General features: G+C 27.8%; 1 protein-coding gene across 1 annotated transcript; it reads right to left on the bottom strand.

The window, feature by feature from the left end:
* Positions 1-2,337: 2,337 nt before the first annotated feature.
* Incenp (Inner centromere protein) lies at positions 2,338-8,111 on the bottom strand. Its single transcript, XM_011500544.1, has 9 exons — positions 8,027-8,111; positions 7,433-7,881; positions 5,581-6,906; positions 5,330-5,491; positions 5,064-5,251; positions 4,814-4,997; positions 4,547-4,747; positions 3,732-3,849; positions 2,338-3,653 (listed from the first exon to the last, which is right to left on the bottom strand). Exons 2-9 carry the CDS (start codon positions 7,868-7,870, stop codon positions 3,448-3,450), a joined length of 2,823 nt encoding a protein of 940 aa, XP_011498846.1. The 5' UTR covers positions 7,871-7,881; positions 8,027-8,111; the 3' UTR covers positions 2,338-3,447.
* Positions 8,112-11,502: the final 3,391 nt, after the last annotated feature.

Below are 11,502 nucleotides of genomic sequence, written 5' to 3'. Positions count from 1 at the left end.
TCATTTTGTCTAATTCCATTTAAGGAACGGCATGATAATAACAGAATAACCAATCAGACTAGCACAACATGAAAGCTAACGTTAGCCAGAATATCGGAGAAGGATTTTGATCATATTTATCGGAACAAAATCTAATAACCAGTAATTGATAGAGAACAATGGAAATAATATATATATATATATATATATGTATGTATATCTAAGCAAGCAATTGAATATTATGTAATGACCTAGACGAGCTCATCTTAAATCATTTGAATTATTATTATAAAACTTATTGTCGCACTTATTTTCTTCATCGAATTATCCGTTTTATCACAAATCTTAATATACATTTTGATATTCGTTAGATACGGTGTTAGATTTAAACTTGTACAAACGATGTTTTCATTAAATCAATCTTACAATGTTTGTATTTCTGTTATTACCATTATTGTTGTCATTATAATCTTATAGTTTTTCTCCAACTTTAACGCTTGTTAATCGTTAATAAACCACTAACCGTAACGATAGAGTTTTCGCAAAACGAGCTTTATAATTTTCGATGTATAATAATAATTTGCCTACTTTAGTGGATTTTGATGTTCGTCTTTACTTTAATTATTACTCGATTTAGTATTATTCAAATCAAGGAAGTAGAAATGAATGATCCGAAAATTGCATATCGCACATATTGTGGCATGATTTCGCTCGATTAAAAAAATGGGAACCATATGATCCATCTATTCTCGGTGTATATGTTTTGTATCAATTCGCTACGTGCTTGATTGAAAAATCTCTTCGTATAAAGGATAGCTTTAAAAATTAATAAACCCATTACATTATTACTGATTTATATTACATTAATAACAATTTTGAAATATGTGCACACATCTAAAAACAATTATACATCAAATGTAACATAATTTAAAAATACGTAAAATATATTTATAAATATAATTGCATACATTAAATTATTTTATAGAAAGTAATATAATTCATATCTGCAACAAATTATATTATTTCTTATACTTAGATAAACAAAGAAAAATATTCAAATTAAATATTGAAAATTGTCTATTTTAAGCATTTATTAATTATAACAAATATATACTATTGTTAATAGTTGATGACATAACATTTTAATTAAAAAAAGAGAATTTTACAAGACCATTAGTAATTTTTAATTTTAAACTAGATTAAAATTAATATTTTAAATTTGCAAATTGAAACAAAAAATATAGGTTGATAAAATTCAAACAGAGTAATCAAACTGTTCGTAGGTTTATTACATTATAAGACATTTTTTATACGTTTCTTTTATTATGAATTATGCAAAGAACATGAACTTAAATTGTCATGAATTGTCAGAAGTATTTAGAGTGTGTATAACATACCATTAAATGCAGATAATAAGGTATGAACGTCATGTTTCTCATTCGAACTGAAGCTAAAACTAAAGCTTAAACTAAAACTAAAGCTACATCTAAAACTATAACTGTAAATTAAAAATTTTTTTAATAATAATTTAACTAACTCATAAAAAATTAGATATAATTTTCAAACACTATATTTAGGAATATATTTTAAAAAGCACTTACCCAAAAATAAATAATAAGTAATAAATTAAGGACGATTTGATGTTGTTAACATTTTCAGTTTAAGCGTACGAATGAATGGTATAAATTATCATCAATTGCCTGAATTATTTTCTATATTTATTGTTTTATTATTTATTATACAATTGTATTATTACTATAAAAAAAAAAAAACATATATGTACACATACTTATTAATCTGAATTATTTTACTTAATTGGGCACAATTTTATAAACTTCTCTTATATACCAAAATACCGAAATAATGTACAGTAAGTGATTAATAATTCCTTGATAAAATACAGGTATATAATATTTTGTCATATTTTATAAAATAATCGTAATTTCTTTTATAAATTATAAAACTAGGAAATTGTTTCATTTTTTTTTTATGTGATGGCCTTTTTGTTAATAATCATAATCACTTGCTTCAATTTATATTTAAAATACTTTAATAATAAATTACCCATACAAACATTTATCACGCGCGTTTTTAATTAAAAGTTATTCTGCATTTTTATAATTAATTTTCTACTAGCTTAATTTCTGAAATCGTCTCTTTATTATTCTTATGAATGGAAAATGTATTTAATGCGTACTATTTAATATATCATTATATTCAAAAGTAGAAAACTTTATTAATTATAATATTTAATTTGTTACTCAAAATATAAATATATAAATCAAGCATATGACGTTCTAAATTAAATTAATACATTGTCATTTATTTACAATTATGTTAAATAAAAAATGTTTCCTGTAAGTAAATATTTATTCTGTTTATTGTTTTTTATAAATTTATTTTATCGACTCTTTCTTGATTGTTGGGTAATATATGAATGTTTTTTATACCACTACCATTCGTATATTTTCCTTTATTTCAAACTGTATTATCTAACGCAATAAAACTCCATCAAAGTACAATATTTGATGATAATTTTATACAAAGTCGTTATGTTTACCTGCAAAATTAATGCACTAAGAAAATTTTGTTTTCTTTATAAAATTTTTGCTACAAGTGAGAAATACACAATATAAAATCGCTCTATACGTAAACAACATTTACACCATAAAATCACTAACATGACAAATTTAAAAATTATGTTACATTTTTAAATAGTCACTTTCTATAACGATAAACAATAAGGCTTAAAAATATGTTTCAATATTAAATATAAGATATATTTTATTTAAAAACATTTGCTTCATACTTGTGTGTTTAGAGCGCTAATTGGCTGGGCTTTTCACTAATTGTTTTTGTATTTAACGAGTGGCCGCCATAGGGAAATAAGAGACGAATGTATTATGTGCGGTTGAGGCATTGGTTAGAGGAGGAAACGAGATGCGCATACCATACAGATGGTAAATTGGATCGCGGCTAAATGGCTGCAATTGCGTGCTTGCTCGCGCCGCCACCGGAATTGATGTTGAAAAAGCATCGATGCATATGAATTCCGATTTAGTGGCGCGAAAAATAAAAGCGGCGTGAGTTGTTCCGTGAATCAATCCCTGCTCTTCATTCGAGCCACCCCATCGTCCCGTTCTCTGTCACCCTTCCGTGCGTTAATATCAAATTATCGCCTACGACACGCTCGATTTTATTCGTCGTCAAATTGTTCACTCTGTATGCTTTTGTCGGCTGTACTTCCGTGTGACGCATTTCAATACTATAGTGTCTTCTAATAATCTTTAATTTAAGAATTTGAACGAGTTTGTCTTCGACGATTTATCAAGAAAACGTAATCGTAGACTTGAATATACGATTATTATTATCGTTGGATATATCAATTGAGGATGAAAATATTTAATGATATACTTGACATAATTGCTTATATTATGCTTACGACATCGTTGTATAAAGTAATGTATCTCAATCCTTTATAATAGAACAATTCATCATCGAAAATCGTGGTGGGGTTTTCCAAATCGCACTGGACGATCGCTTAAGTTTCTTAGGATCAATGCCTTGGAACAAATCTCTTAGATCTGGAGTACATTTTTTTGCATCGAAAAACTTTAATACAAATTTCATTGGGATATGCTGTTGCATTGCTAATTGCGTTTGTCGCACATGTTCTGTACAAAAAAAAATATAAATTTTTAAAGATAAACATGAAACATGAGCCATTAAAATTAATTTAAAACATTGCATACTTGAAGCCCATGGTGGAATCTGATGTTTAGGCTTATTTTCATCATCAGACTCTTCTTCGTCTGGATCACTATCGATTTTATAATTTTCTGTCGTTTGTTTTTGAATCACAGCTTTAGCCTATTTAAAAATATCAATATAAATATCCAAAATAGAGAAAAAATGTGTGAAAAAAGAAATAAGAAAGAAGATGAGTAAAAATTCGGGACTAATTTACAAAAGTACATAATTATTGTTGAAAATGTTCTTAGAAATATTAAAGAAAAAAATGATAAAATAATCTGATATTAAAATACCAAAGCATATAAAATAAATAACAAGAAGAGAAATGTATTAGTGAAATATAAATGATGAGAAAAAATAGAAACATTTCTAGAGAAAACGTTTACAAATTTTTGAATTTACAATGTAAAGGTGAAAATCAAATTAATAATGAACAAATATGAAAAACTAATGTTTAAAAAATAAAATTAATATTATAAAAAAGAATATAAAGTATAGAAGTGTTAGAAGAATGTCAAAAGTATAAAAGAGCATAAGTCAAAACAAATGTAAAATTGAATTAATAAAAAGTAAATGCATTAAAATAATATATAAATTAAAAAAAAAAGAGAATAAACGGAGAATAAATAAAAAAAAATTAAACAAATAAATAATGTAAAAAATAATAACATTTAAAATAAGATAAACGAATAATTATAGATATTTTTAAATATAAAATAAGTTAATTATAAAAAAAAATTAAAAACTATAAACAACTGCAAAGCCAAGTCCAATATAATAATAGTATATTTAATAAAAAAATTATATTATATACCTTAGCTTGTTGTAAAATTTTGTTTTCCATTTGATTCTTCATTTTTAATTCAGCCATTTGATGCCTCATTTCGGCTTGTTTTCGCTTCTCCATTTCTTGTTCACGACGTTTTTGCTCTGCAAGTAGTCTCTCTTGCTCTTCTTGATCCTGTATGCGTTGCAATCTTGTTAATTCGTCTTGCTTTCTTTTTTCTTCTTTTTCCTACGATAAATCATAATTGTTCAAATTTAGTTAATAAACATTAAAATTTTTAGTTATATATTATACTTGTGCTCTATGTAATTGCGCTATGCGCTTTCTCTCCATTTCCTCTTTTTGCTTTTCTTGTAGTTGCTGGGCTAGTTTTGCTTTCTCTTCCTTTTCTTTTTCAGCTTTTAGTCTTTTTTCATAATCTAATCTTTCTTTAGCCTCCCGCGCTAATTTATTCTTTAATTCTTTTTCCTCTCGTTTTCTAAAAATTTGATATATTTTAATACAAAATAACTATTTATGTAAAGACCGACTTAAGATTATTTACCGTCTCTTTTCTTCGGCTTGAGCTTTCAATAAATCTTCGCGCTTTCGTCGTGCATCTTCATCGTATACTTTTCTTCTTTTTTCTTCACCCGATCGATCGTACGGTTTTGAAGCTGATTTTAATGGTTGTATAAACGAGTCTACGTGCGTCACTATATTTCCACGCGATGCTGTTAAAGGTTTTGAATACTAAAATAATAAAATTGATTACTTTAATAGCTAATAAATTGTTTATATAATAATTCACGTTTGAACAAAAAACATTACTGCATTAAGATTATGCGTATTTGAAGGTGTATGTTGTAATTTGCTTATGGAGCTGGGCATTTGCAATATACGATTTTTTCCCAATGGTGTATTTTTCGATTGTAATTTATGTGCTGATCTTTCCAATGAACTTTTTGACTTAGAATACTTGATATGTTCATTCTGAATATAATACAATATTTATAATAAAGCAATTTAAATCTAATTATTATATTATAAATTAATGTTGTTAAAATTAAATAATTTCTCACCTCTTTTGTGTCATCAAATTCTCTTACTTGTTTTGCAAGAGAAATTTTTTTTGCTTTAGCTAAAGATTTTCTAGCTAATTTTTGTTTTACAGCTGAAACAGGATCTTCTGAGAAACTTGCCGCAGCTAATGCCCGAGTTTTTGTCCTTGTAACACGTCCTGCTGTTTCATGTTCATTTTGTTTTGGACTTGTAGCAACTTGCTCAAAAGCTTCAACTCTTTTTTTAACTGAATCTTTAGCATAAGGGCTAAATAATGCTGCTTTTTTGTACATTGATTTTATGGAAGATACCTTAAAATCTTTAGTTGGCTTAGCTAATTTCATTGGAGTACGAAGAATTTCATCTTCATCACTTATTGATGAAACATTGGACTTAAGAAGACGTTGCTGTTTCTTAAGTTGCTCTTTCTTTCCATTGTATTCTTTTCGCTCAGGTGATGATTCATCATCTGTAATTAATTCGTTAAACTTCTCTATTTGTTTTTCAGTTTGTAATAGTAATTTTTTGGCATTTTCAGATACACTATTTGCGTTTGAAATAGCAGCCGATTGTTTATTATTTTCTTCTATTACTTCTTTAATAGTGCTATTATTGTGTGATACTGATTCCTTCAATGAATTCTTTTTAATAGTAACAGTTTCATTGAGAATTTTTTTAGATGACAGAGGTTCGATTAAAACAGTTACATTCATTATTTTATCTATAATTGCTGTAGTGTTTGGATTCATAGTTGAATTCATTATAGGAATAGGTTTACCAATCGCATCTTCGTACATTGAAGCTGCTGTTACATCACTGTTACTGATTTCCATTGATTCGTTTATGTTATTTACTTTCGATTTCTTTAGAGATTGTGCATTAATTACTGAAGATGATCTTGTAATACGTTCGTTCGATTTTTTTACATGATTTGAATCTGCTGATATTTCCGAAATTCTTTCTAATTTAGCAAAATACTTTGGATCTTTCTCATTTTTCTGTGGAGGTGATTTTGAATAATTAGCTTTCTTTACAACTGGTTCATCATTAGACAAAGACTTTTTTACAATATATTGTTCAGATGACAAAGTTGTATCTTCATCTTTATTTTGTTCATCAAGCTTGCGTTTAACCGACGTCCGATTTTGTCTTCTTGAATCAATGTCTTCATTTTCTTCGGAAGATTGTAATAAATCATCGCTTAACTCTTGAGGCTTGTCAATAATTTTTAACTTTGATACAGATTTTTTACATTCCATTTTGCTGTGCTTTGGTGGTCTTATATCTTCTTCGTCAGAACTACCTAATGATGCTTTTGGTCGTTTTGATCGTGTTTCTTTAAAAATCTATCAAACAATATTATTGTTCAATGAAATATTCAAGACACAAAATTTTTTAAATCGTAAACAAACATCTAATATTTAAATAAAAAATATAAAAAATTATTCATCTAATCGAGTACTTGAATACATCAAATTATCATAGATTTTTTTTATGTTGTGTGTTTTTTTAAGTTTAAAGTGAAAATGAACTTCCTAAAAAAGTTTTGATATTATATTTAAAAAATAGATTAATGAAAAATAAAATATAGATACAATTGATATTATGGATTTTAAAGATGTTAAGACCAAGTGAGATTTTATTATAACTTGTGCTCTGTATAAGATTAAGTAAAATAAATATATACCAAATCCTTGAAAACTTAACATATATTATCTCAAAAATTTTTCATTAAAATTAATAATTATTGCATTCGTGTAAACAAATTATAAATCGTACTTCCATAATTCTTAATTATTAATAGTTATTTTTTAATATTTAGCTGTATTTAAATTATCTATTTGAAGGATATTTAAAAGGTATTATACAAACCTTGTGCGTAGCAGATACTTCTGTGTCTTTTGACGGCCTTCGAAGTTTTAAAGTTAAATTAATAGATTGTTGTTTTTTTATAATGTCTGCTGCTCGAACAGAAGCACCTCGTTTCTCTCTACAAGTACGAATATCTGATGTTTCTAAAATAATATCTGCTTGGAAAGATTTACTACTATCAGGGATAGATAGGCAACTAGTATTTTCCATTTCAATACATTCTGGAATGGCTTTAATTCTTGGGCCTTTCTTTTTCGATATTTTTGGAGTTTTCGCAAGCAATGGACCCGAACCAGATTTAATTTGTGAAATTAACGCGCGGATGTAATTTGATGCATCCTTCTTGAGATCGTGGGCAGTTTTTGTAATCTCCTGTGATTCTTCATAAAATCGAGTAAAGTCAGCTTGTAACATCTTTAGTACGGTAATATTATCCATGATGTCAATTTCTAAATAAGCAAATAAATAAATAATAAATTTTCGCTACATTATTAATGTATGATTGTGAAATTTACACAAACGACTGAAAAGTACGTTATAACTAGTGCAGATATAATTCAATAACGTGCATTCGTAAGAATAAGTTATACTTACATGTTATTTAATGCCCTAGTAAATTAAAAAAGAAATCTTGCAATCAATCAATACCAACAATAAACACACTAAACACGAACGTAATACTTAATACTAACTTGTAATACCATACAACTAATGCAGTAACGGGTAAACAGAATTGCGCACGTCGTTTAACAAAGACAAACAGTTAACACGAAACTACGACCTGGACTGGACATCCTTTATTACACGTGCGTAAATTGGTTAAAACTTTTCAGCTTTGTGAATTTTGCCGCGTTTTTCGATCACTTTCCCCAATCCTCGATTTCGTGCGCGATCGCAACCGCGACTCCATGTACGAGATGAAAGATCTCGCGAAACCAAATTCCCGAGTGCAGGCACCGTCCTGTCCAATCTCACGGGCTAACGTCTTTTTCAAATTTACGCCGATGGCGCCGCACCGCGTCAAGTTACCAAAGCAATAGACGTGCAATAAAAAAAAAAATAAAATAAAAGAAAAGCGCGCCCCTACTTCTGCACCCCATACCCGTTCACTATTCATCGCCAAATTCTTCACGTTACAGCTTCGCTCTGAATTTTTTGACGAGGTTACGTGTCTATGGCTTGTTTAATGTTTAATTTCACTCAAAGCATTATTGAGAGATTAAGCGGGTTGTTTCTTGGGCCAATGCCTTAGTGGCCGTAGCCTCTTATTACATTATGGTGAGTAGAAGATGTAAGCTTTAAAATCTTGTTTTATGTTGTCGCGTCGTCAGCTCGAGATATTGAATTGCGGGTGTATATAATTGAAAAAATAAAAGGTTAATAATTGTTTAGGCGCCTCTAATCAATGGCGAATAATAGACGGTAGCTATATATGAGCTAAAAAGGAATAAGAATAATTCAGACGTTCGTGTAAGAAATTACTTCGATTTGTCTTAATGCTTTAGCGGTCCGTACATTTGGTTATAAACATTACTGAATTTAAATATGAATTGCATTACCATGTGTAGCTTTGGCAATTTAAACGTAAATCTACGTATATAAAGATTTAAGAATTTTGTAATTGCGCGAGCGAATTTTTTAATCCCGCATTATGAATTCTTATGGAAACCAATTTACTTGAACTAAAGCACTTCGAAAGTACTTTTCTACCGCTTGTATATTAATATTGTCGCGCTCTCATTGGCTAATAATTTGAAATTGCTAATTATAAAACAAAATGAGTTTCAATCTGAAGAGGACAGTCGCATGCACAACGGTACTGTGTTTTACGTAATCATGAAACCGATGAAAGTATTGAGAGAGAAATAGGAATTTTAAAGACACGAATAGAGATCATTTAATTGACGAAATAAATTATTTCATGAAACAATGATTGTATTTATTTTTAAATTGAATCGTTTTATTATAAATAAAATACATAATTTTGATAATTATGAATCGTATTCATTAGCCATTATTTTCAATATGAAATTTGTTGAACTCATTATTTAATAAAAAAAATTATCCCTCATTGCAGGTCATAAATGTAACATTTTATTTAATTTTAAAAATTGTATAAATCATTTTATATTTACAGTATTATATCGAATTCTAGGTAGCTTTTAGCTTTCTCTTCCACATATTTGTATCATTTTTCACATATCGATTCATATATTTCCTCATAATTTTATTCGAAATTACTTATTATAAATTTTACTTTTTTAGAATAAATGTAAATGATTGAGTACTGAACTTCTTTTTATATTTTAAAGGTCATTCATCGTTTTCTTTTTTTTTCCATAACCTTCTCAAACAAATGTAATTCTAAAGACAAGTTAATTTAATAGAATCTTTAATGATTTTAATACGAAATAGTCAACAAATCTTACTATAATTATATAAGAATCGGTTATATTTTAAAATTATTGAAAATAAAAGTACCCTATAGGCTGTGCTGTACAGAAATGGATGGATTTAATTACAGAAATTAAAATTTAAAAACAGATTTTATTGCCAACGCATTACTAGTGTAAGTTTTCCATCAATGGATGTACACTCGTTCGATACTTTGACTAGATGTACCGCTTGATCGTTTATTGTAATTTGCTATTCCATAATAAAAATAATTTTTTATTGACAGTAGTACAATGTATTGAATGTACGTCAAAAACGTTCTATTCAACTTTAAACTAATAAAATTTTTGACATCTATAATTTTTTAACTTGAACAATAGTTCGATGCCACTACACGTCTAAAGTTTTTTTTTTCTTAGTCTTTCAGTCAATAGATTGTGACATTTCTGAATTTAACGTGTTAGCCATTATGTTCTAATGGTTCATGAAACAATGACTGTATCAATGTTACAGATTATCAACTAATTGTCTCGTTGTCTGGCTAAAAAATCTAAAACTTGTTTGACAATTATAACTAACTTTTTTTTGTTAATCTTTGTTGGTCATTTTCATTGTCGCTAATCTAGGCTCTAGTTATACAATTGTATGTACAGTTATTGATTATTAAAAAGAATATTTAAAATCTGACATAATAAGAGTACTTTCATATTGCAGAATTAAAATTTTCTTGCAATGTAGAGTTTTGAATTTGACGAATTCATTTCTTCCACACAAAATGTCGAAATCATTAATAACAGATGTATCTTTGTCGTAGTGGAATGTTCCTAGGCACAAATTCTTAGTAAAGCGCTTTGACGATGAAAGTTGAGCAGACTTGAAATGGACATTGGCAATATGTGAATCATATGGATATAAGCTCTTCTGAGGCACAGCGCATCTTTTTATTTTTCCAGTCTATATGGCCACTGTATTCCACTTTTTTCATCAGGTACAAATAAAAACGATTTATTTAGTTTTTCTTTCATTATTGTACATTATGTGGCATTACGAAATTGAATCGACATATTTTTATGGCTAAGTGGTTTTAAAGTTTAAACAGGAACATTAAAATTTACTTAATTTGGCTTTGGAATACTGACATGTGTAATATCCATCGCCGCAAGAATCCCAACTAATCCCTTAACGGTAAAAGATTTTTTTCTTTTAAATTAGTCATAATCCATATGAAAATTATTCACATTTTTCGATTTCATGATTTACGATTTCCTTCCACAACAATTATCATAACATTTACTTTCACTGAGAACGCCAGCATTCTCTAAACTTTCACTAACAAATTCAAGTTGCATGAAACTTCTATATTTCAAATTTCCGGAAGGTGAAAGAAGGTGATTCGAGCGTTTAAATAAAGACTTTTTACTAAAACACCTGTATAATCATCAGATTTATACGTGTTTGATACATTTAAAATTTGTTCTCGATGCACATAATAAAGTAAAGAGTCTTTATTTATTACAATAATTACTCAGTCCTAAAATAATTTTCACAGAGTAGTAAAGAACATACATAGAACTCTATAATAAAGCTCATTCGCAGTTGTTCATTCATGCCTTTTGAATAAAAGTTTGTTACAAAAAACTTTATATCAGTAATAATAAAAAATGCAAAATTTAATT

The sequence above is a fragment of the Ceratosolen solmsi genome, unplaced genomic scaffold (assembly GCF_000503995.2).
Source record: "Ceratosolen solmsi marchali unplaced genomic scaffold, CerSol_1.0 scaffold56, whole genome shotgun sequence".
Lineage (NCBI taxonomy): Eukaryota > Metazoa > Arthropoda > Insecta > Hymenoptera > Agaonidae > Ceratosolen > Ceratosolen solmsi.
Note: the sequence above shows the minus strand (reverse complement) of the source record. Positions and strands in the feature narration are given on the sequence as shown.